The sequence below is a fragment of the Bufo gargarizans genome, chromosome 6 (genome assembly GCF_014858855.1).
Source record: "Bufo gargarizans isolate SCDJY-AF-19 chromosome 6, ASM1485885v1, whole genome shotgun sequence".
Lineage (NCBI taxonomy): Eukaryota > Metazoa > Chordata > Amphibia > Anura > Bufonidae > Bufo > Bufo gargarizans.
This window is the reverse complement of record NC_058085.1, coordinates 184131930-184158654: the sequence shown is the minus strand read 5'-3', so window position 1 is coordinate 184158654 and position 26725 is coordinate 184131930. Positions and strand designations below refer to the sequence as shown.

Genomic DNA, 26725 nt, shown 5'->3' with positions numbered 1-26725 from the left:
ATATAACAGCAGGTTTGTGAATGCAGCTCTGGAAGTGACTGGAATATAAGACATGAGATTCTCCACTCACATCCAGAGCTGCAGCCACATGACAGTGTAACAGCAGGAGGACTGCAGCTCTGCCATGACTGGAGTAAAGACATAATCTAGCAGCAGTATGAATGCAGCTTTGGTTGTGACTGGAGTATAACACATAACAGCAGGATGAATACATCTTTAGTCATGACTGGAGTATGGCAACAGCAGTATGAATGCAGCTTTGGTCGTGACTGGATTATAAGACATAATGTAACCAAGGACCAGTACAATACAAAGTCATTGCTCATCACTTTCTATAGACATAGATGAAGCTGTAGAGCGGCGCCCTCTGGTGGACGCACCTGCTGCGCACTTGTATCCAGCACCGGGCGCTCAGCAGGTCACGCTTGTCCAGGATATAGTGGTCGGATGTTGGGGCACAGCCGCCCCATTGGCCGGGCCTGCACCCCTAAACCCCTGGCTGGTAAGTCACTTACGTTTCACCTCCAGGCTCCAGGTACAGGACCTGCGACCGAGCAGATTGGAGATTTCACAGCTGTAGGTGCCGCTGTCTTCTGTCCGTGCCTTCAGCAAGTGGAAGGAATGAATGTGGCATCCTTCTCCGAGGAGCACCCCCTCCTTTCCCTGCACCCGGGAGCCGTCCTTAAACCATTCAAGATGAGGCGGAGGTTCTCCTGACACTGGGCACAAAGAGGAGCCATCACTGAACCTCCCCTGACAGGTATGTCTAAGCAGTTGGGGTGGGGGGGGGGTTCATTTGGGGAGCAGAAGATGGATCTTCTCATCACATGGGGGATTATTAATCACAGAGGAGCAGCCGTGAAGAAGACAGCAAATAGTACTTCACAAACAGTGTCTCTGCCACTAGAGGGCGACATTAACCTCGATATATTCCTGCCACTAGAGGGCGACATTAACCTCGATATCTTCCTGCCACTAGAGGGCGACATTAACCTCGATATATTCCTGCCACTAGAGGGCGACATTAACCTCGATATATTCCTGCCACTAGAGGGCGACATTAACCTCGATATATTCCTGCCACTAGAGGGCGACATTGACCTCGATATATTCCTGCCACTAGAGGGCGACATTAACCTCGATATATTCCTGCCACTAGAGGGCGACATTAACCTCGATATCTTCCTGCCACTAGAGGGCGACATTAACCTCGATATATTCCTGCCACTAGAGGGCGACATTAACCTCGATATATTCCTGCCACTAGAGGGCGACATTAACCTCGATATATTCCTGCCACTAGAGGGCGACATTGACCTCGATATATTCCTGCCACTAGAGGGCGACATTAACCACGATATATTCCCGCCACTAGAGGGCGACATTAACCTCGATATATTCCTGCCACTAGAGGGCGACATTAACCTCAATATATTCCTGCCACTAGAGGGCGACATTAACCTTTATATATTCCTGCCACTAGAGGGCGACATTAACCTTTATATATTCCTGCCACTAGAGGGCGACATTAACCTCAATATATTCCTGCCACTAGAGGGCGACATTGACCTCGATATATTCCTGCCACTAGAGGGCGACATTAACCACGATATATTCCCGCCACTAGAGGGCGACATTAACCTCGATATATTCCTGCCACTAGAGGGCGACATTAACCTCGATATATTCCTGCCACTAGAGGGCGACATTAACCTCAATATATTCCTGCCACTAGAGGGCGACATTAACCTTTATATATTCCTGCCACTAGAGGGCGACATTAACCTTTATATATTCCTGCCACTAGAGGGCGACATTAACCTCAATATATTCCTGCCACTAGAGGGCGACATTAACCTTTATATATTCCTGCCACTAGAGGGCGACATTAACCTTTATATATTCCTGGCACTAGAGGGCGACATTAACCTCGATATATTCCTGCCACTAGAGGGCGACATTAACCTCGATATATTCCTGCCACTAGAGGGCGACATTAACCTCGATATATTCCTGCCACTAGAGGGCGACATTAACCTGCAGATATTGCTTCCATTTGAGAGCGATATTAAAGCCCATCTGTCGGCAGATCTGTCCCTGTGACAGCGGCTGACCTGTTACATGGGCGCTCGGCAGCTGAAGGCATCTGTGTTGGTTCCTTGTTCATGTGTCCGCATCGCTGAGAAAAATTATGTGCTAATGTATGCAAATGAGCCTCTAGGAGCAACGGGGGTGTTGCCGTTACACCTGAAGACTCTGCTCTGCAGCTGCCTCTGCACTTTGATGGCCAGGAGCAGGTGTGATGATGTCTGGTCCTGTAAAAGTGCAGAGGGCGTGGCAAAGAGAGCAGAGGTGTAATGGTAACGCCCCTGTTGCTCCTAGAGGCTCATTTGCATATAATAAAACATTATTTTTCTCACAATGCGGGCACATATGAACACGGGACCAACACAGATGTCTTCAGCTGCCGAGCACCCATGTAACAGGTCAGCCGGTGTCATAAGGACAGATCTGCCGACAGATGGGCTTTAACCTGCAGATATTGCTTCCACTAGAGGGCGATACTGCTCCCCGTATATAAGGACACCGTACGGCGCTCCCCGTATATAAGGACACCGTACGGCGCTCCCCATATATAAGGACACTGTACGGCGCTCCCCGTATATAAGGACAGGACACTGTACTACGATCCCCGTATATAAGGACAGGACACTGTACTACGATCCCCGTATATAAGGACAGGACACTGTACTACAATCCCCGTATATAAGGACAGGACGCTGTACTACAATCCCTGTATATAAGGACAGGACACTGTACTACAATCCCTGTATATAAGGACAGGACACTGTACTACGATCCCCGTATATAAGGACAGGACGCTGTACTACGATCCCCGTATATAAGGACAGGACACTGTACTACAATCCCGTATATAAGGACAGGACACTGTACTACAATCCCCGTATATAAGGACAGGACACTGTACTACGATCCCCGTATATAAGGACAGGACGCTGTACTACGATCCCTATATATAAGGACAGGACGCTGTACTACGATCCCCGTATATAAGGACAGGACACTGTACTACAATCCCTGTATATAAGGACAGGACACTGTACTACAATCCCCGTATATAAGGACAGGACGCTGTACTACGATCCCCGTATATAAGGACAGGACACTGTACTACGATCCCCGTATATAAGGACAGGACACTGTACACACACTACAGATCTTATACCTTTGCACTGGAACACCACTTTGCTGCCTTCAGACACCTCCAGATTGGATGGAGCCAGGTCAAAGTTTGGTGCTTTTCTGGAGCCCAATGTCTGCGCCTCTAGAGCCCCCTTCTGGTTTCTATCATACGCTCTCTGGGTCCGGGGCGCCACGTGATCCACATTGTGACGGTTCCCAGAGCGGCCACGGTCAGTGTCCGGCTGAACCTTCACAGACTTCAGGGTGATGGTGCTGGACGATATCTGAGGAGTTACTGCAGGAGCTGTGGACGTCTTCTTCACACCTCCTCCACCCTCAGGACTCCGTGGACCCTGCAGCTTCGGGTCCGCACTTTCCTTCTCAGATGACTTAGGAGAAGTTGGGAAACTTGTCTTCAGAGAGATGCTCCTCACTGACTGGCAGGATGGACCTCTGGTCGGCTCGGCTCTGGCTGCAGGGCGATGCGTGCTCTTCAGAGATGATTCTTCAGGTGTAACGCAAGACGTCTTGGGGTTGGAGTCGACTGGAGACAAAGTCTTCCTGATGGAGCTCAGAGAAGTCTCCATGGTTGACACAGGTGGAGGATTCTTGGAGGTTAAGGCTAAACCCTGCGGATGAAGAGCGCTACAGTCACCGGTCTTCTCTGGCCATTTAGGACCAAGCTCCATGGCTGCTAGTGGAGCAACGCTCTGCAGGATCTCAGCAGAAGACTTTTCCTTAGAGCTTGTGGTTCCTCTCACTGTAGACTGAGGTCTGAGGTTTGACTCTATGTTACTTGTGTACCTGGAGGCGACAGTTCGCTCCTCCTTGTTGGCTCCACCCGGGGTCTCTTTTTGAGGCAGTGGGGGTCTTATTGATGAGGTGACTGTGGGGGTCTGCGAATCCGTGGAAGAAGGTTTGTCCTTTACAGACTGCTTGGCAGGTTCTCTACCAGGTGAAGACGATTTGGTCTTCGACTCTAGCATGGCCGTGTATCGGGAGACTATGGATGGGGAATCTTTGGCAGAACTTGTGGCCTGAGGTTTTGTGTAGGAGCTGCTCTTCACGGACCCATCAGACCCATGCTCTTCACGGACCCTACGTATAGATCCCAGGATGTCCGTGCTCAAAAGGGGCGAAGCTAAGCCTCTCTCAAGCCTTCTCGGAGACTCAGTCTTAGCGCTGGACAAACGAGATTCCGAGGACAAGGAAGACACGGAAGAAACTAAGGACACGGAAGACGCCGAGGACGTGGAAGATGCTGGCGGCACATAAGGCGTTCTGCTGCAACGTTCGTTAAACTTGTCTTTTCCACGACTTGTTGGTGACCATTTACTGATCTGGACAGGATCGGTCTGGCCTGCATCCCCCTGAGGGCTCCGGGTGCCATCTGTGCCCACCTCTGAGCTGACCGCCATCTTGTTTGTAGAAGTTCCAGGGGATCCAAGATCTGACGAAATTCTGAAAATAAATAAAAATAAAGACTGGGGGGGGGGGGGGGTCTCCTCAAAAATATAACAAGCTCCGATCATATAGAAGTGGGTGATGACCACAACATGATGGAAGAGCAGCAGGGGTGGAGTTCAGACTACCTCTGACTCCAAGAGATAGGGCAGCCAATCAGTTATGTTACTGATCAAAGCAGAGATGCAGTGTAAAGCATGGAGAGACAGACCAACCTGATCCTCTGATGAGACAGAGTGGATTTCATACGACCAACATACATATAGGTCTCTGAGGAGGTGACCACATTATTATTTAAATCGAATTTTTTTTTTTGGAGTTACTGATCACACGATCACACTATGATGATCGGTTGACTTACGGGACAGCAGCCACAAAGCGCAGTGTTCTACGTACCCGTCCGTCCGGTCACATCCTGTAAGAGAACAGAAACGTCATCAGTGCATGGCGCCTGTACCACGCAGCTGACCGGTCACGTGGACCTTCAATGATGCATCCAGCAGCCACTGGACCTGCAGCCACCCTAGGTCATATCACACACCAACAGTATGTGACCCCATTCTAACCGGTCAGCATAGCCATGTAAACAGAGCGCTGAGTGGCCCCCCGGGGGAGGACGTAGCGGAGGCGTCCATTACATATTATACCGCCCACAGCCGATTCCCTGACACAGGATGTAACCACTTACATGGAACGTGTCGTCTGATCTGTTTTTATTTCTACAGGGGCGGCCATCAGAAATGTGCTTTATAGCAGCCCCATGAACCATAGAAGCCTGTAGTCTGGAGAAGAATCCTTGACCTCTATTTGACAGTCTAGTGGACATGCTCTGTGATCTTTCTAGAGATGTAACCTTTGATACTTTGGAGAGTGTTGTGGGTATGCTCTGTAATTTGTGTGGGACGGGGGGGGGGGGGAAGAGAGATGTTACAATTACTTAGTGGCTTCTGTGGGAAAGTATTGGGGGCATGCTCTGTGATCTGTGCAGAAAGGGGGGAGGATAGCTGTGACCACCACTTACTGACCTCTATGGAAGAATTTGGGGGCATGCTCTGTGATCTGTGCGGGAAAGGAGGGGGGATAGCTGTGGCCACCACTTACTGACCTCTATGGGAGAATATTGGGGGCATGCTCTGTGATCTGTGCAGGAAGGGGGGGGGGGGGATAGCTGTGACCACCACTTACTGACCTCTATGGGAGAATATTGGGGGCATGCTCTGTAACCTGTGCAGGAAGGGGGGGGGGAATAGCTGTGGCCACCACTTACTGACCTCTATGGGAGAATATTGGGGGCATGCTCTGTAACCTGTGCAGGAAGGGGAGGGGGGGATAGCTGTGACCACCACTTACTGACCTCTATGGGAGAATATTGGGGGCATGCTCTGTGATCTGTGCGGGAAAGGAGGGGGGGAATAGCTGTGACCACCACTTAATGACCTCTATGGGAGAAAATTGGGGGCATGCTCTGTGATCTGTGCGGGAAAGGAGGGGGGAGGATAGCTGTGACCACCACTTACTGACCTCTATGGGAGAATATTGGGGGCATGCTCTGTAACCTGTGCAGGAAGGGGGGGGGGGGAATAGCTGTGACCACCACTTACTGACCTCTATGGGAGAATATTGGGGGCATGCTCTGTGATCTGTGCGGGAAAGGAGGGGGGAGGATAGCTGTGACCACCACTTACTGACCTCTATGGGAGAATATTGGGGGCATGCTCTGTGATCTGTGCGGGAAAGGAGGGGGGGAATAGCTGTGACCACCACTTACTGACCTCTATGGGAGAATATTGGGGGCATGCTCTGTAACCTGTGCAGGAAGGGGAGGGGGGGATAGCTGTGACCACCACTTACTGACCTCTATGGGAGAATATTGGGGGCATGCTCTGTAACCTGTGCAGGAAGGGGGGGATAGCTGTGGCCTCCACTTACTGACCTCTATGGGAGAATATTGGGGGCATGCTCTGTGATCTGTGCAGGAAGGGGGGATAGCTGTGACCACCACTTACTGACCTCTATGGGAGAATATTGGGGGCATGCTCTGTAACCTGTGCAGGAAGGGGGGGGGGGGGGATAGCTGTGACCACCACTTACTGACCTCTATGGGAGAATATTGGGGGCATGCTCTGTAACCTGTGCAGGAAGGGGAGGGGGGGATAGCTGTGACCATCACCTACTAACCTCTATGGGAGATAGATGTGAGCATGCTTTGTGGTCTGTGCGGGGTAGAAGAGAGCTGTGATCATTACCTACAGACTTCAATGGGTGAGCATTGTGAGCACGCTCTGTGACATGTGCGGGGGGGGAGCGTTAGCAGTGACATTACCTATTGGTGAATCCTTTATATATAGGTGTCATTGTAATCCTGCCTGTGATGATAATGGGATGACTGCTGAGAAGTGATCTCTACAGAACAGGTTGTCTCTGCAGGATTCCATATATACCTGGATTGTAATCCTGCCTGTGATGATAATGGGATGACTGCTGAGTCGTGATCTCTACAGAACAGGTTGTCTCTGCAGGATTCCATATATACCTGGATTGTAATCCTGCCTGTGATGATAATGGGATGACTGCTGAGAAGTGATCTCTACAGAACCGGTTGTCTCTGCAGGATTCCATATATACCTGGATTGTAATCCTGCCTGTGATGATAATGGGATGACTGCTGAGTAGTGATCTCTACAGAACAGGTTGTCTCTGCAGGATTCCATATATACCTGGATTGTAATCCTGCCTGTGATGATAATGGGATGACTGCTGAGAAGTGATCTCTACAAAACCGGTTGTCTCTGCAGGATTCCATATATACCTGGAGCTGTGGATTATTAGGATTCATCACCAAACATTCACAGGATCAATGGACGATTCCCTGTAAAGGGGCGAGTGACGTCGGGTTCAGTGGAGACCATGGAACAGAACGCTCTGATATTTCCTCTGGCTCCATAGAGCAGCCGCCTGTGGAGACCGAGCCCTGCCCCAACCATGGCGGTACTTATACACAAGAGGGAGCGTCGGGCTGGAATCGGCTGGGAGGAATGCTGAGATGTAATAATCCCCTTCATGTGGTCACAGCCGCAAAATCCTCCATCAACCGTACAGAGGAAGGGAAACACGAATCCATCACATAACGCAACGCGCCTAGACGGTCATCGCCGTCCTGAAACTGGCACGCCTGTCTGCTGGCCTGACCTAGTCCTACTCCCACAGCGGAAGGCTTGGTACAATGTATCAGTGCAGGAAATCTAGGCCAGGAGAGAAATGGTGCTGATACATTGTAACAACCCATCAGCTATTTACCTTGAACCACCAGTTCCACAGACACCGCGCTGCTCCCGCAACTGTTAACCACAGAACAGGTATAAATCCCGGCATCCGTGTTACACGCTCCGCGAATCTCCAGGAAGTAAACCCCGGACTTGTCATACATGTAATATCGCCCTCCGCTCCGCAGCTCAACATCGTCCTGCACATCAACAAAGCAACAGTGTCAACATTTAAACAATCAGTCATTTTAACTGTTACACTCTACTCACACCCAGAGCTGCAGGCACAATTCTGCAGATACAGATCTTATACTTATAAGTCACATCCAAAGCTGCAGTGGCAATTTCACAGATTGTGTTTTATACTCCAATTACATCCAAAGCTACACGGGCAATTCTGATGCCAGCCGTAAAGTAACCCCTAAGCGGCAATGCTTTCTGTGGGGTGCAGCTGGGTCTACATCAGACCGCCGTGTATTCCCGTCTCCCCGAAAGCAAATCAGAAGTGTCTGTGCTATAAAGATGGTGATCCAGGGAGCCTGGAGGTGCGACTACAGCTCTGGATGTGTGCCAGACGTCACAAGACATCAGGGGTGCACCGTCAATGAGGTGAGCTGAGGCCACTGCCTCAGGAGGCACGACCTAGGGACAAGTTGGGGGGGTCAGGACAGTGAACACTTGCACTGTGAAACCGCTCATGTCTCCATATTCAACCGGATCGCCATCATCAGGACAGCAATACAGTTGACTGCCTCTGTGGGGCACAGGAGAGAGGTCTCCCTGCCATTCCCTGTGATAGGCTTCAGGCTGGCACAGGCGGTGCAATGACCCCGGCGGCTCACAGCCCAGGACACAGACCAGAGGGGCCCGTGTCCTGCACCGCATCTGACAGCGCATGGGTCTGGTATTGGGGACAGGTCTGGGTAACAGGCTTCCAGAGACCGGCCTCCTCTGCTCCTCAGCTGCTGCCAGGCATTGAGCAGGGGATCTGGGTCTGCTCTGCTACTGCTCCGCCACCGAGACCCCGATCCAGGAAACTGCCGATGAACAGCGCTAATGGGGGGCAGTCTGGAACAGCAGCGAATGCTTCATCCGAACACAGAAGTGGAGGGGGGGGACATACTTTTGGCCATGCAATCTAGATGTAAACTGTGAGGCAACATAGAACCCGGCACACGGGCGCATCAGGTGTCCGGGAAGGGTTTAGACCGGGTCTCAGCTCTCTAGGATATACTGTTCCTGAGATATTCCCCAAAAATGCATCAGCCAATAGAAGCTTGATCACATGACCCTTATCAGCCAATAGAAGCTCGCAGGCCCTTAGTCTCCACATACACAGTTTTACTCCAGGTTTCCATAACAACCCAGCCATTTATCTTCACTGCTGTAGGAGACCTTTAAAGGAAATCTGTCACCAGGATAACCGCTCTTGCAGTAAAGCCGCGGCCTGATAGCGCTTAGGACCTTATTTCCAGATCTGTCTTTGTTCCAGCAATAGATGTTTTTATCTTCTGAAAATCCAGTTTACTTGGTATGGAAATGAGCCAGTAAGGTGCCCAGACACGCCCCCTGCCACAATGTGTCCACCCTCAAAAGACTTAAACCCCGCCCCTGGTACTGCTAAGCCACGCCCCTGACACTCCTTAGCTGACAGGGATGGAAAAAATGAAGTTAAAAATCCACTTCTGTCGGCTGCAGGGGTGGGAGGGAGGGTGACGTTCTCCCTGCAGCTCACACTCAGACAGTACAGTGCTGCTGTCTGAGAGTGAGCTGTTCATAAAGGACATCCCTGTGTCCATCCAGACCCTGCGCCAGAGGACAGGGAGTCTGAAAGCCAGACTGTCCGGCCTAAAACTGGACCTCTGGCCACCCTAGGGCAGGCTGCTGCGGAGGTCACAGTTGGCCACCCTAGGGGCAGGCTGCTGCGGAGGTCACAGTTAAGGGGATGGTCTGCTATGGAGGTCAGTGTTAAGGGGCAGATTGCTGTAAAGGCCACTGTTAAGGGGACGGGCCCCTGTGGAGGTCCAATTTTAAGGGACAGGGCACTGTTGGGGGGGGGGGGGTCAGTGTTAAAGGGGCGGGGTGCTGTGGAGGCCACTGTTATGGGGGATACTGTCGATATCTTTTAACACACACAAACATTAAATGAACTAGATGACCTATACCCGAGCGAAGCCGCGTCCTTCTGCTGGTCTATAAATATAATAAAACAAAAGGTCACAGCGGTGAGCCGCGCTACGGACAGGAGAACACAGCACCGCACACCTCCTGTCAGACCTTCTCTTTCCTCTTCTCCTCCGTCTGACCCAGACCGCCAGGACAAAGTCTTTCAGCCGCATCTCGTCTCTGCAGAGTTTGTAACACAGACACGTTACAGTTTTACATTTTTCCATCAACCCCCCCCCATCCTGGTGTCCCAACAATGGCATCCCGCTGCCACTCCCAATACTGTGCCCGTGGTACTCCCCAATGCCCCAGGTACTATACTGCTGAAAAAATAGTGACCCTAGTAGAAATAATGTCCCATTAGTGTCTACAGCAATTATAAATGCCACCTAGAGTACCCCAGTAATGATAATAAAACCTTAGATTAATCCCCCCCCCCACACTGCCCCCATACAGTAATTTCCCAACACATAGTAATTACTCCCCCACTGCAGAAATATGCTCCACAGTAGTAATTTCCCCCCATACAGTCCTCTAGTGGCCCCCTTACAGCCAGTAATGCCCCCCCCCAGTGCCCCCCTTATGGCCAGTAATGTCCCCCCAGTGCCCCCCTTATGGCCAGTAATGTCCCCCCAGTGCCCCCCTCATGGCCAGTAATGTCTCCCCAGTGCCCCCCTTATGGCCAGTAATGTCGCCCCAGTGCCCCCCTTATGGCCAGTAATGTCCCCCCAGTGCCCCCCTCATGGCCAGTAATGTCGCCCCAGTGCCCCCCTTATGGCCAGTAATGTCGCCCCAGTGCCCCCCTTATGGCCAGTAATGTCGCCCCAGTGCCCCCCTTATGGCCAGTAATGTTGGCACTTAAAAAAAATAAAAAATAAAGCTAAAATCTTATACTCACCTGTGTCCTTTCGCTGGCGCTCACTAGCTGCTGGTACGGCCCGGAATAGTGCGACGTAGTAGCGCACACCTCACTGTTGTGCGACCGGGCACAGGCGGGCCTGATGATGTCATCACGCAACCCTGCGCTGGGATTTCACTACCAAATAGACCAGGGCGGTGGGGCAAGGAATTATTGGCTCCCATGCCCCCCCCCCCCCCCCCCGCAATATTCAAATGGTGACAAGGCTAAAAAATTTAAGCCGCACTGGCACCCATTTTGATAGCCATCTGGAGCGCTGATAGTGAGTGCAGCTCTGGAGTATAATACAGGATGTAACTCAGGATCAGTACAGGATAAGTAATGTATGTACACAGTGACTGCACCAGCAGAATAGTGAGTGCAGCTCTGGAGTATAATGCAGGATGTAACTCAGGATCAGTACAGGATAAGTAATGTATGTGCACAGTGACTGCACCAGCAGAATAGTGAGTGCAGCTCCGGAGTATAATACAGGATGTAACTCAGGATCAGTACAGGATAAGTAATGTATGTACACAGTGACTGCACCAGCAGAATAGTGAGTGCAGCTCTGGAGTATAATACAGGATCAGTAATGTATGTACACAATGACTGCACCAGCAGAATAGTGAGTGCAGCTCTGGAGTATAATACAGGATGTAACTCAGGATCAGTACAGGATCAGTAATGCTTGTACACAGTGACTGCACCAGCAGAATAGTGAGTGCAGCTCTGGAGTATAATACAGGATGTAACTCAGGATCAGTACAGGATAAGTAATGTATGTGCACAGTGACTGCACCAGCAGAATAGTGAGTGCAGCTCTGGAGTATAATACAGGATGTAACTCAGGATCAGTACAGGATAAGTAATGTATGTACACAGTGACTGCACCAGCAGAATAGTGAGTGCAGCTCTGGAGTATAATACAGGATGTAACTCAGGATCAGTACAGGATAAGTAATGTATGTACACAGTGACTGCACCAGCAGAATAGTGAGTGCAGCTCTGGAGTATAATACAGGATGTAACTCAGGATCAGTACAGGATAAGTAATGTATGTGCACAGTGACTGCACCAGCAGAATAGTGAGTGCAGCTCTGGAGTATAATACTGTATGTACACAGTGAAGGCTGTTGGGGGGAGAGTCGCCCTTACTTTTAGAATAACGGGCCACGTTCTGCCATCACACACACATTATGGCGTCTCTTCTGTGGGCAGCTCCCCTCTACATAATCTCTTGAGGATACGGAGATCATGGTGGGGGGTCTTCTGCTCAGGGACACACATACCACGGATCACTCACCTTGCCCCACGTGGCGGTGGGCTGTGGTCGCCCAGTTATCTTGAATGAGAATCTTCCGGTCTGACCTTCTTTCACCACAAGGCGAGTCGGTTTAGTAACAAATTTAGGGGGACACTCTCCCCAAATGCTTGGCCGGTTTTCTATCGGAGGGATAGCGAATGGGCTCCTGGAGAGACATGAGGCGAATATATGAGAGGCAATGGGGTTTATACTTCACTCACATCCAGAGCTGCAGTCAGGAATCTGCTGGCTCCTCCCACTTCCATACCTTCACCAGTCAGCACTTATAGAAATATTGTGGGAAGAGAAGCGTTCAGCCGGGCCGCGTACAACAGTGCGACACAGACAACAGGGTCCACCCCCCGCAATGCAGTATAGCAGGGTGGAGTGAATATGTAATCCGGTGAATGCAGCTCTGGATGTGACTAGAGTACTAAAGCAATCAAGCTGGGGAGGCGTCAGCAGTGTTGTCAAATTTAAAATGAATTGTCACACAGCTTTCCCAGACTCCTGCCTTAATACTGGTTGTCACCCAGCTTTCCCAAACTCTTGCCTTAATACTGGTTGTCACCCAGCTTTCCCAGACTCCTGCCTTAAGACTGGTTGTCACCCAGCTTTCCCAGACTCCTGCCTTAATACTGGTTGTCACCCAGCTTTCCCAGACTCCTGCCTTAATACTGGTTGTCACCCAGCTTTCCCAGACTCCTGCCTTAATACTGGTTGTCACCCAGCTTTCCCAGACTCCTGCCTTAAGACTGGTTGTCACCCAGCTTTCCCAGACTCCTGCCTTAATACTGGTTGTCACCCAGCTTTCCCAGACTCCTGCCTTAAGACTGGTTGTCACCCAGCTTTCCCAGACTCCTGCCTTAATACTGGTTGTCACCCAGCTTTCCCAGACTCCTGCCTTAATACTGGCTGTCACCCAGCTTTCCCAGACTCCTGCCTTAAGACTGGTTGTCACCCAGCTTTCCCAGACTCCTGCCTTAAGACTGGTTGTCACCCAGCTTTCCCAGACTCCTGCCTTAATACTGGTTGTCACCCAGCTTTCCCAAACTCCTGCCTTAATACTGGTTGTCACCCAGCTTTCCCAGACTCCTGCCTTAATACTGGTTGTCACCCAGCTTTCCCAAACTCCTGCCTTAAGACTGGTTGTAACCCAGCTTTCCCAGACTCCTGCCTTAAGACTGGTTGTCACCCAGCTTTCCCAGACTCCTGCCTTAATACTGGTTGTCACCCAGCTTTCCCAGACTCCCGAGTGGCCCATACAACTAGTTATATTAGGATAAGGGGCTGGATCATGGACACGACTAGGCAGAGGAGTGACGACCCCCAGCTGTAATGGTGATCACCCAGCTTTCCCAGACCCCTGAATGGTAAATGTAGAGGAAAGTAGACCTGTGCCTGGGAAAGCTGGGTGAGAACTCCTGCTGAGGCTATAATGCTAGCGATGTAGGTTGTCACTCAGCTTTCCCAGTAACAGAAGGAGATCTGGGAGTTTGTATACGACATTCCCCAATTACAGTCAGCCTGGAGCGGCAGCCCTTGCTGCGTGCGGGATAGATTGCAAGCTCTTCTGCTCTGCCAATGTCACTGAACGCTTTTCTAAGTGTCTCTGCCAGGAAGGTTTATCTTGGAATCGTTCCCGGAGGAGATTGTATGGGACCCCCCAGCCCCCCCCCCCCACCCCCACCAAGTCTGTGGGATCAAATGCCCGCCCCCCAGGATCTCAGCAATCACACGGCGGGCACCACGCTCAGCGCTAATGGGGGAGATGTTTTCATTGGGCGGTAGAAAAAAGGGCGACCGCGCCAAGGGTTATATAAACGGAGCGGTCGGGACCCAGCACCCATCAAGCTGGAGGCTCACCCTGCGCTCCTGCTGCTCGGGGGCAAACTGTACTTCATGGCTGAGCTACCTGCAAGACAGAGAGGAAAGCGTGATTAGAGTGCAAGCTCTTGGGACAGGACATCATAACCTCAATTATTTCCTTCTGAGCTTCTATTTCAGGATGTGAGAGTCCGACACCCGACGTCCGGGAATCTTGATCATCCGCCAGGTGTCAGGAGATATGCCAATGATGATGGCGGATGATGAGAGTATTCAGTGTGAGCTCAGCGCCACCTGCTGGACACAGATGCTTCTGACATCACAGGCTACAACAGAACCCAGTCACGGGTAAATCCTAGCACACACCGCTGTCCGCCATCTTTCCTGGCTCGCGGGTTGATCACGTGATCGGGTCGTGTGCGGATTGTCGCAGATTCGTCCTTGTGGTCGGGGTTTGGAGGTTGAACATTTTTCTTGCGTTTCTCATGTTGTCACAATAAGAACATTGTGCATCCAGTGGGTGTTGTAGTTACTGATTGACCTGGGATCGTCTCTCCAGCCCCTCCCCCAGTCACATCGTATGTGGTAAGTCAATGTGGGCGACTTACCCTCCACGGTGAGTTCGATGGTCACTTGTCGCACTCCCTCCTCATTGGATGCTTCACACGTATATTTTCCACCGTCTTCCGCGGTGACGTCTTTTATGGTAAGGCAGAAGGTTCCCCTCGCGCTCTGCTCCACGGTGCGTCGCCCCCCGCTCACAACCGGCTGTCCGCTTCTGTACCATGTGACCTGAGGGTCTGGACAGCCCCTGACCTGAAACCAGGAGGAGACGGATCAGAAACCTGCAGCGCTCAACCTGAGGGGCGTCTCCTCTGCGCTAACAGCATAATAACATTATAATGCATGGCTCTCATGGGTGGGCGGGGCTGCATGTGGTCAGCTCCGCCTCCTGCCCCTACTCAAAGGCTTTATGCACGGGCTCATGGTGGTTCGTCCAAATGCTCGTTCCTGATCATTGCCCCACGACCAACATACAGCCGCCACTACACAGAGAAGGACAGATTCACAGCACAGCCATCGCCAAACTGCAGAATAGTGAGTGCAGCTCTGGAGTATAATACAGGATGTAACAGGATAGGAAATGTATGTACACAGTGACTCCACCAGCAGAATAGTGAGTGCAGCTCTGGAGTATAATACAGGATGTAACTCAGGATCAGTACAGGATAAGTAATGTATGTACACAGTGACTGCACCAGCAGAATAGTGAGTGCAGCTCCGGAGTATAATACAGGATGTAACTCAGGATCAGTACAGGATAAGTAATGTATGTACACAGTGACTGCACCAGCAGAATAGTGAGTGCAGCTCTGGAGTATAATACAGGATGTAACTCAGGATCAGTACAGAATAAGTAATGCATGTACACAGTGACTGCACCAGCAGAATAGTGAGTGCAGCTCCGGAGTATAATACAGGATGTAACTCAGGATCAGTACAGGATAAGTAATGTATGTACACAGTGACTGCACCAGCAGAATAGTGAGTGCAGCTCTGGAGTATAATACAGGATGTAACTCAGGATCAGTACAGGATAAGTAATGTATGTACACAGTGACTGCACCAGCAGAATAGTGAGTGCAGCTCCGGAGTATAATACAGGATGTAACTCAGGATCAGTACAGGATAAGTAATGTATGTACACAGTGACTGCACCAGCAGAATAGTGAGTGCAGCTCTGGAGTATAATGCAGGATGTCATGTACTCACACAGTGCTGTTTATGGAGAGGATACAGTTACATTGTTATTATCAGCATCACTTCTATTACATAAATGCAGAATTTTCTCGGTGATGGCCGCGCGGATCCTGGTCTCACCGGGGGACAGTGACCCGTCTGTTCTGTGAGCTAGGAATGGCAGAAGGTATATTTAGGGCAGGGGTCAACAACCTTTGGCACTCCAAATGCTGAGAAACTACAACTCCCAGCATGCACACTTTCCTTGTCTGCTCTTGTATCTCCCATATAAGTGAATGGAGCACGCTGGGAGTTGTAGTTTCAGAACAGCTGGAGGTTGCTGATGGAACCAGCTCCCACTTATCATTTAAATGTTCCATGATACGGGTAGATTAGACAGATTCCTTGTTGGCAGTGAAGTCACTGAAGGGTTAATCTTGTGTAGGATTCTGGCTGCTGCGTTGGCAGTGCCAGGTTTACCCTCCATTCCGCCCCAATGAAGCTGTACACAACATTGTTTGACTATAACCAGCGCGGCGGCTTCCTGACCGGCAGGGAGACCATTTCCTCTCCGAGCTATCAGCTTCTCCCAGGAACAGAGGACAAGTCCCGGAGGGGGGACGTGCGCGCTATCACCGCCTGCTCTCTGCTGGGGGAACTCCGACCCAACACCGCGCACATATATTATGAGAGCGTGATGTGACCCGGCGCTCTGCCCGTCACACTGTAACAGAAGACATACCAAAAACCAGTCAGCATGTCTCCTGGCAGGTGCACATTGTGCTTTCATGTGCTGAGGCAACGAATGGCGGTATTATTTCAGCTCTGTGTGGCAGCATTACTTGCACACGGAGTGTGGGTATCATTTGGGTACTGTATGGTAGGATTAATTAAGCACTAAATAATAGTAGTATTTCTGCACTGGTCACATTATGACAGTATTTTTTGAGTTCTGTATGGCAGCATAATTTGGGTTGCAATATTACTCAGGTACAGTATGGCGGTATTTTTAGAGAACTATATGACAGTATTAGGGTACTAGTATTTGTGTACTCCATAGCAGTATCTTTTGGCCATTTCATTTTTGTGCAGTAAATGCAGTAATATGTTGTCACTGTACGGCACCATTACTTATAGAATAGATACAAAGTGTCAAAGCAGCAAGCAGAGGTATATGACGATCAGAACCAGGGAGCAGCAGTCCACGAGAGCAGCAAGCAGAGGTATATGACGATCTGAACCAGAGAGCAGCAGTCCACGAGAGCAGCAAGCAGAGGTATATGACGATAAGAACCAGGGAGCAGCAGTCCACGAGAGCAGCAAGCAGAGGTATATGACGATAAGAACCAGGGAGCAGCAGTCCACGAGAGCAGCAAGCAGAGGTATATGACGATAAGAACCAGGGAGTATCAGTTCACGCGAGCAGCAAGCAGAGGTATATGACGATCAGAACCAGGGAGCAGCAGTCCACGAGAGCAGCAAGCAGAGGTATATGACGATCAGAACCAGGGAGCATCAGTCCACGAGAGCAGCAAGCAGAGGTATATGACGATCAGAACCAGGGCGCATCAGTCCATGAAAGCAGCAAGCAGAGGTATATGACGATCAGAACCAGGGAGCATCAGTCCACGAGAGCAGCAAGCAGAGGTATATGACGATCTGAACCAGAGAGCAGCAGTCCACGAGAGCAGCAAGCAGAGGTATATGACGATAAGAACCAGGGAGCAGCAGTCCACGAGAGCAGCAAGCAGAGGTATATGACGATAAGAACCAGGGAGCAGCAGTCCACGAGAGCAGCAAGCAGAGGTATATGACGATAAGAACCAGGGAGTATCAGTTCACGCGAGCAGCAAGCAGAGGTATATGACGATCAGAACCAGGGAGCAGCAGTCCACGAGAGCAGCAAGCAGAGGTATATGACGATCAGAACCAGGGAGCATCAGCCCACGAGAGCAGCAAGCAGAGGTATATGACGATCAGAACCAGGGAGCATCAGTCCATGAAAGCAGCAAGCAGAGGTATATGACGATCAGAACCAGGGAGCATCAGTCCACGAGAGCAGCAAGCAGAGGTATATGACGATCAGAACCAGGGAGCATCAGTCCATGAGAGCAGCAAGCAGAGGTATATGACGATCAGAACCAGGGAGCATCAGCCCACGAGAGCAGCAAGCAGAGGTATATGACGATCAGAACCAGGGAACATCAGTCCATGAAAGCAGCAAGCAGAGGTATATGACGATCAGAACCAGGGAGCATCAGTCCACGAGAGCAGCAAGCAGAGGTATATGACGATCAGAACCAGGGAGCATCAGTCCACTAGGGCAGCAAGCAGAGGTATATGACGATCAGAACCAGGGCGCATCAGTCCATGAGCGCTTTATTAGACTGCCATACACTGGAGCATCCAGAGGGGGGCAGCACATGACGCCGGGATCCAAGAGGCGAGGTACAGCCGCAGGTCGAGCGCGCAGCGGCCTGGGACGCCCACCTGCTTGTGTCCAGGGGTCTCTGAAGCGTTCTCGCCCTCATCTGCTGCCCCCTTTTGGAGAGATTTCCTCCTGGAAAGATATTTTGCAGTAAATCTTCCGTCTCGCCATTTACACGTCTGCCAGGAAAGCTGTGATACTGCTATAGTGTGTGAACGGTGCACGGACCGCGCCTGGCAATAATACACGTATAATTCACCAATACGACGCCAACGAGCTGACTGCCCCGTGGATCACCCCATACATCACAGGCACAGAGGATAATCCCGATTTACTACATATCCACTGCTATTCTGCTTCTTCTCACACGGCTAGCTCTGCAACACTACCCAGCCTGCACTGTGCATCCTGAGCCTCCTGGTGCATAAACATAATGGAAGAAGGACAGTAACAACTGACACACAGGCGATACATTAGAAGGGAACAGATAGGTCTACATCTAGAGTTCTCCACCAGTATATACGCCATGTGCCACCCAGGAGGGGCGGAAGTAGTGGGGCAGGGGGCTCGCCAGGGATCCCTCTTTAGAGGGGCTTCAGTTCAGACTGTCAGCTCTTGGGGCGAGTGCTGGCAGAAGACGTGCTATCACATAATGCAGGTTATTGCGCTATCAGTTTATAAGGTGACAGGTGATAAATCCTCGCACATTCCTGGCCGCCGGCCGCAGCCCCGAGTAACGCTCTGGAAAGTTGGAGCCCGGACAGTAGGCAGGATTTCCAGCCATTACGCAACGCCCGATCCGCCTGCAGACCAGGACTCGACTTGGCTGATGGCGCGGATTCTGATCGCCAAAGAGAATGTCTCACGTCTCACGTCATTAACCTGCTGAGCACAGACACGGAGCGCGAGAAACCGACCGCCATACAGTGGAGCAACTGCACTCAGAGAATCCTCTAATCCGGCATCTGATGGTCCAGCACAGAGCTGTCATACAAGACTCCAGAGCAGAGACAAGACGGGGGGGGGGGGGGCCCGCGGCATTGCGACAAGACGAGTGGGCCCGCACATCGCGACAAGACGGGGGGGGGGGGGGGCGCATCGCGACAAGACGAGGGGGCCCTGCGGCATCGCGACAAGACGGGGGGGCCCCGCGGCATCACGACAAGACGAGGGGGGGGGCGCATCGCGACAAGACGGGGGGGCCCTGCGGCATCGCGACAAGACGGGGGGGCCCCGCGGCATCACGACAAGACGAGGGGGGGCACGACAAGACGAGGCGCCCCGCGCTTCGCGACAAGACGATTACAATACATTATAACACAACGTGATAGCCGGGCTCTGTACTAAGATTTCATCTTCTGGCTCCTCCTGAAGGTCGTCTTCTATGTCCTCCGACCCAATCTCCCCCCTTACACATACACACTAGATCAGGGACAAAGCTGCAGCCAACCCCTTCTGCCCCCCTAGACCCCTCTGTCACCCCCCTCCTCCAGACCCCCCGTTGCCCCCCTCCTCCAGACCCCTCCGTGGCCCCCCTTCTTTAGACCCCATCGCCCTCACTTCCTCCAGACCCCTGTCTCACCCCCCTCCTCCTTCAGACCCATCTCTCGCCCCCCTCCAGACCCCTCTCTAGCCCCCCCCTCCTTCAGACCCTCTCTAGCCCCCCCTCCTTCAGACCCCTCTCTAGCCCCCCCCTCCTTCAGACCCCTCTCTAGCCCCCCCTCCTTCAGACCCCTCTCTAGCCCCCCCTCCTTCAGACCCCTCTCTAGCCCCCCCTCCTTCAGACCCCTCTCTAGCCCCCCTCCTTCAGACCCCTCTCTAGCCCCCCCTCCTTCAGACCCCTCTCTAGCCCCCCCCTCCTTCAGACCCCTCTCTAGCCCCCCCTCCTTCAGACCCCTCTCTAGCCCCCCCTCCTTCAGACCCCTCTCTAGCCCCCCCTCCTTCAGACCCCTCTCTAGCCCCCCTCCTTCAGACCCCTCTCTAGCCCCCCCTCCTTCAGACCCCTCTCTAGCCCCCCCTCCTTCAGACCCCTCTCTAGCCCCCCCCTCCTTCAGACCCCTCTCTAGCCCCCCCCTCCTTCAGACCCCTCTCTAGCCCCCCCTCCTTCAGACCCCTCTCTCGCCCCCCGTCCTTCAGACCCCTTTCTCGCCCCCCGTCCTTCAGACCCCTTTCTCGCCCCCCCCTTCTCCAGACCCCTCTCTCGCCCCCCCCTTCTCCAGACCCCTCTCTCGCCCCCCTCCTCCTTCACACCTTTCTGTTGCCCCCCCTCCTCCAGAACCCTCTCTCGCCCCCACCCGCTCTACTTCTTCAGATCCCTGTCGCCCCCCCTCCTTTTCAGACCGCTCTTTCGCCCCCGCCCTCACCCCCTCATTCAGACCACTCTGTCGCCCCCCCTCCAGACCCCTCTCTCGCCCCCCTCCAGACCCCTCTCTCGCCCCCCCCTCCTCCTTCAGACCCCTTTCTCGCCCCCCCTCCTCCTTTAGGCCCCTTTCTCACCCCCCCTCCTCCTTTAGGCCCCTTTCTCGCCCCCCCCCCTCCTTCAGACCCCTTTCTCGCCCCCCTCCTCCTTCAAACTCCTCTCTCGCCCCGCCCCCTCCTCCAGGACCCCTCTCTCGCCCCCCTCCTCCAGACCCCTCTCTCGCCCCCCTCCTCCAGACCCCTCTCTCGCCCCCTCCTCCAGACCCCTCTCTCGCCCCCGCCCCCTCCTCCAGACCCCTCTCTCGCCCCCCTCCTCCAGACCCCTCTCTCGCCCCCCTCCTCCAGACCCCTCTCTCGCCCCCCTCCTCCAGACCCCTCTCTCGCCCCCCCTCCTCCAGACCCCTCTCTCGCCCCCGCCCCCCTCCTCTAGACCCCTCTCTCGCCCCCCTCCTCCAGACCCCTCTCTCGCCCCCCTCCTCCAGACCCCTCTCTCGCCCCCCTCCTCCAGACCCCTCTCTCGCCCCCGCCCCCTCCTCCAGACCCTCTCTCGCCCCCCTCCTCCAGACCCCTCTCTCGCCCCCGCCCCCCTCCTCTAGACCCCTCTCTCGCCCCCCTCCTCCAGACCCCTCTCTCGCCCCCCTCCTCCAGACCCCTCTCTCGCCCCCGCCCCCTCCTCCAGACCCCTCTCTCGCCCCCCTCCTCCAGACCCTCTCTCGCCCCCGCCCCCCTCCTCTAGACCCCTCTCTCGCCCCCCTCCTCCAGACCCCTCTCTCGCCCCCCTCCTCCAGACCCCTCTCTCGCCCCCCTCCTCCAGACCCCTCTCTCGCCCGCCTCCTCTAGACCCCTCTCTCGCCCGCCTCCTCCAGACCCCTCTCTCGCCCCCCTCCTCCAGAACCCCTCTCTCGCCCCCCTCCTCCAGACCCCTCTCTCGCCCCCCTCCTCCAGACCCCTCTCTCGCCCCCCCTCCTCCAGACCCCCTCTCTCGCCCCCCTCCTCCAGACCCCTCTCTCGCCCCCCTCCTCCAGACCCCTCTCTCGCCCCCCTCCTCCAGACCCTCTCTCGCCCCCCTCCTCCAGACCCCTCTCTCGCCCCCCTCCTCCAGACCCCCTCTCTCGCCCCCCTCCTCCAGACCCCTCTCTCGCCCCCCTCCTCCAGACCCCTCTCTCGCCCCCCCCCCCCCCCCCTCCTCCTCCAGAACCCTCTAAACAGCGAAGAGGAGTCAGATGGGAAAAATGGGATACAGAATCACCATGGCTGAAATTTAAGTCGGGCGACCATACTGTACCCTGCATACTGGGGGAGACTGAGCTGTGGCCCCATATCAATAATGAAAGAGGGCCTAAATAGGTGCCAGAGGGGCCCATTAAGAGTTCCTGCAGTGACTACCATAGGACGCAGCGAGAATTCGGTGACACCTAAAGAGCGTCCACAGGAGTCGTACCTTTCCATCGATCCTTATGGTTCTTCCCACTGAGACGCGGCTGTTCCTCGGGGGCAGGGAAAATGCTGGGGCAGCTCGGGGGAGGAGAGGAGTCACACAGGAGGTCACATGATCCCCAGTCACAGGGGTCTTAGCAAAATTCAAGCTTGACATCAGCCTCACATCTGCCATATTGTCTGCAGGAGAGAAAGAAAAACCAGATTAGTAACACTGCACACAACAAATGACAGGTCCTGCAAGAGTGGGACCGAGGGGGGAAGTGTTCGGGACCGGGCTGAGGCGTGACCGACGAGAGGGACCGAGGGGGGAAGTGTTCGGGACCGGGCTGAGGCGTGACCGACGAGAGGGACCGAGGGGGGAAGTGTTCTGGACCAGGCTGAGGCGTGACTGACGAGAGGGACCGAAGGGGGAAGTGTTCTGGACCAGGCTGAGGCGTGACCGACGAGAGGGACCGAGGGGGGAAGTGTTCTGGACCAGGCTGAGGCGTGACCGACGAGAGGGACCGAAGGGGGAAGTGTTCGGGACCGGGCTGAGGCGTGACCGACGAGAGGGACCGAGGGGGGAAGTGTTCTGGACCAGGCTGAGGCGTGACCGACGAGAGGGACCGAGGGGGGAAGTGTTCTGGACCAGGCTGAGGCGTGACCGACGAGAGGGACCGAAGGGGGAAGTGTTCGGGACCGGGCTGAGGCGTGACCGACGAGAGGGACCGAGGGGGGAAGTGTTCTGGACCAGGCTGAGGCGTGACCGACGAGAGGGACCGATGGGGGAAGTGTTCGGGACCGGGCTGAGGCGTGACCGACGAGAGGGACCGAGGGGGGAAGTGTTCTGGACCGGGCTGAGGGGTGACTGACGAGAGGGACCGAGAGGGGAACTGTTCTGGGACCGGGCTGAGGCGTGACCGACGAGAGGGACCAAGGGGGGGGAAGTGTTCTGGACCGGGCTGAGGCGTGACCGACGAGAGGGACCGAGGGGGAAGAGACAAGGACCGGGCTGAGGCGTAACCGACGAGAGGGACCGTGGGGGAAGTGTTCTGGACCGGGCTGAGGCGTGACCGACGAGAGGGACCGAGGGGGGAAGTGTTCTGGACCGGGCTGAGGCGTGACAGACGAGAGGGACCAAGGGGGGGGGGGGGGGGGAAGTGTTCTGGACCGGGCTGAGGCGTGACTGACGAGAGGGACCGTGGGGGAAGTGTTCTGGACCGGGCTGAGGCGTGACTGACGAGAGGGACCGAGGGGGGAAGTGTTCTGGACCGGGCTGAGGCGTGACTGACGAGAGGGACCATGGGGGATGAGACAAGGACCGAGATAAGTGAGTGATTGAGAGGGACCGTGGGGGAAGTGTTGGGACTGAGTGATGCACTATAATTTGGGTGCTCCTGCGCAGATCCCACACTGTCCAGGTCACTTCACTCTATTAGGATTATAGAATGGACGGTCACATATAGACTGCAGGGTAATCCCGGACATGAGAACCTCGCACCTCCCTTCTGACCACAGCGAGAGGCGCAGGGCACCAATCTCTTCTGCAGATGCCGGGATGTGGCAGAAATGGCTCATTATACACAAAAAGAACAAGATTCCCGAGTGTTCAGCCAGAAACCGAACCCGTTCCAAATACTGAGCGTGCGGACGTGTGCGGCGAGCGGCGGGGAGGCGGAGCCACAACACGGGGACCGATCCATAGGAAAAGACGAGGAGAGAAGCAAGAATGTGCAGAAAAGTCCACTGTATCTAATCCTACCCTGTGTGATACTGTCTGCTGAGCTGTGTATCTAATCCTCTCCTGTGTGATACAGTCTGCTGAGCTGTGTATCTAATCCTATCCTGTGTGATACTGTCTGCTGAGCTGTGTATCTAATCCTATCCTGTGTGATACTGTCTGCTGAGCTGTGTATCTAATCCTCTCCTGTGTGATACAGTCTGCTGAGCTGTGTATCTAATCCTATCCTGGGTGATACTGTCTGCTGAGCTGTGTATCTAATCCTATCCTGTGTGATACTGCCTGCTGAGCTGTGTATCTAATCCTATCCTGTGTGATACTGCCTGCTGAGCTGTGTATCTAATCCTACCCTGTGTGATGCTGTCTGCCGAGCTGTGTATCTAATCCTATCCTGTGTGATACTGTCTGCTGAGCTGTGTATCTAATCCTATCCTGTGTGATACAGTCTGCTGAGCTGTGTATCTAATCCTATCCTGTGTGATACTGTCTGCTGAGCTGTGTATCTAATCCTACCCTGTGTGATACTGTCTGCTAAGCTGTGTATCTAATCCTATCCTGTGTGATACTGCCTGCTGAGCTGGTATCTAATCCTATCCTGTGTGATACTGTCTGCTGAGCTGTGTATCTAATCCTGTCCTGTGTGATACTGTCTGCTGAGCTGTGTATCTAATCCTATCCTGTGTGATACTGACTGCTGAGCTGTGTATCTACTCCTATCCTGTGTGATACTGTCTGCTGAGCCGTGTATCTAATCCTATCCTGTTGTGATCCTGCCTGCTGAGCCGTGTATCTAATCCTATCCTGTGTGATACTGCCTGCTGAGCTGTGTATCTAATCCTATCCTGTGTGATACTGTCTGCTGAGCTGTGTATCTAATCCTATCCTGTGTGATACTGTCTGCTGAGCTGTGTATCTAATCCTATCCTGTGTGATACTGTCTGCTGAGCTGTGTATCTAATCCTATCCTGTGTGATACTGCCTGCTGAGCTGTGTATCTAATCCTGTCCTGTGTGATACTGTCTGCTGAGCTGTGCATCTAATCCTATCCTGTGTGATACTGTCTGCTGAGCCGTGTATCTAATCCTACCCTGTGTGATACTGTCTGCTGAGCTGTGTATCTAATCCTATCCTGTGTGATACTGTCTGCTGAGCTGTGTATCTAATCCTACCCTGTGTGATACTGTCTGCTGAGCTGTGCATCTAATCCTATCCTGTGTGATACTGTCCTGCTGAGCCGTGTATCTAATCCTACCCTGTGTGATACTGTCTGCTGAGCTGTGTATCTAATCCTATCCTGTGTGATACTGTCTGCTGAGCCGTGTATCTAATCCTACCCTGTGTGATACTGTCTACTGAGCGGTGTATCTAATCCTATCCTGTGTGATACTGTCTGCTGAGCTGTGTATCTAATTGTACCCTGTGTGATACTGTCTGCTGAGCCGTGTATCTAATCCTACCCTGTGTGATACTGTCTGCTGAGCTGTGTATCTAATCCTACCCTGTGTGATACTGTCTGCTGAGCTGTGTATCTAATCCTATCCTGTGTGATACTGTCTGCTGAGCGGTGTATCTAATCCTATCCTGTGTGATACTGTCTGCTGAGCGGTGTATCTAATCCTACCCTGTGTGATACTGCCTGCTGAGCGGTGTATCTAATCCTACCCTGTGATACAGCCTGCTGCCGGTGCAGGTAACGCAGTATAATGAGGATAAATCGTCTATAAATATTTCCTGAGACGTCTCCTCGTTTAGGACAAATGGCGGAGCTTACAGTGACATGTAAATCATGAATGTACTGGGGCCCCGGCAGCTGGGAGCCCCACAATCCTGAAGGCAGGGTCCCATCATTCTGAATGGGCAGGTGGGTGCACAGGAGCGGTCTGCTGAGGGGGCTGCGGACGTTACACCCTGTTACATTAATGGAACACCAGTCTCATCAACGGAAATGTATGAATCTGCGTTTTTGTCAGGTCACATGATGCGTCATTTCCAGTTTCCCCTCACTGGGCGGAGCTCATCTGTCACCTGACATCTCAGTAGGTAAGTATTGTCCACACTGACACAGGCAGGCGGCGCAGGGGCGGGACCAGGCAGGCGGCGCAGGGGCGGGACCAGGCAGGCGGCGCAGGGGCGGGACCAGGCAGGCGGCGCAGGGGAGGGTCTTTCATGTATCATGCCTAATGGGTTGCTAAAGGGCCGGTGTCAAGTTTTCTGTAATAAAGCCTATCCATGGTATCAGAAAAAGCTTTCTAATAGACTTTGGGGGTCATTCACTATCCAGAAATACGCCTATATTAAGCGTATTTCTGGTGCAAATTGTGGCGCCAAGGTTACTAGCACTGCAATCTGTGACTGGCTCACGCCAGGTCTAACAAAAGTGGGCGCAGTTTTTAGGCGCAGAAAATAGTCTAAATGTGAGACTGCAAGGAAGCGGTCTGACAGACGGACGCTGGATAGGCAGAAGCTACGGAGAGGTCAGATCCATCTCCAGCTTCAGGGGTTAAATGACCCACTTTGAGTTTTAAATCTTCACCATTTTCTCCTCTGCTTGCTGTCAGTGAACTGAAAATATATATATATATTTCTTGCATCTAAAGACAAAAACTAATCCGGATCTATTCCTGCTTACATAGCTGAGGGTTTGTTACAATACATCTGTGCAGTAAAATGATCTCAGAGGATTGTGTAGACACAATAATAGTGAACCATCCGCTGCGTGAGCGAGAAGATGTCAGATCCTGACCAAAGGTCTATAAGGGATCTATAACGGGACGGACGGTAATAAGGGTTAACGTCTCACTGTACGGGATCTATAATGGGACGGACGGTAATAAGGGTTAACGTCTCACTG

The 26725-nt window shown here is 53.0% G+C and overlaps 1 protein-coding gene across 1 annotated transcript in view; it reads right to left on the bottom strand.

Moving 5' to 3' along the window:
- Positions 1-22327, bottom strand: part of MYLK (myosin light chain kinase) — a 117939-nt gene extending 95612 nt beyond the window's left edge. The window contains exons 1-8 of the mRNA XM_044299572.1: positions 22156-22327; positions 14737-14944; positions 14168-14216; positions 12302-12467; positions 7966-8131; positions 5065-5083; positions 3248-4665; positions 516-719 (exon numbers count right to left, since the gene is read on the bottom strand). Of these exons, the coding sequence (XP_044155507.1) occupies positions 516-719; positions 3248-4665; positions 5065-5083; positions 7966-8131; positions 12302-12467; positions 14168-14216; positions 14737-14944; positions 22156-22326 (2401 nt within the window). The 5' untranslated portion in view covers position 22327. The remainder of the gene's footprint in view (positions 1-515; positions 720-3247; positions 4666-5064; positions 5084-7965; positions 8132-12301; positions 12468-14167; positions 14217-14736; positions 14945-22155) is intronic.
- Between the last annotated feature and the right edge of the window lie 4398 nt (positions 22328-26725).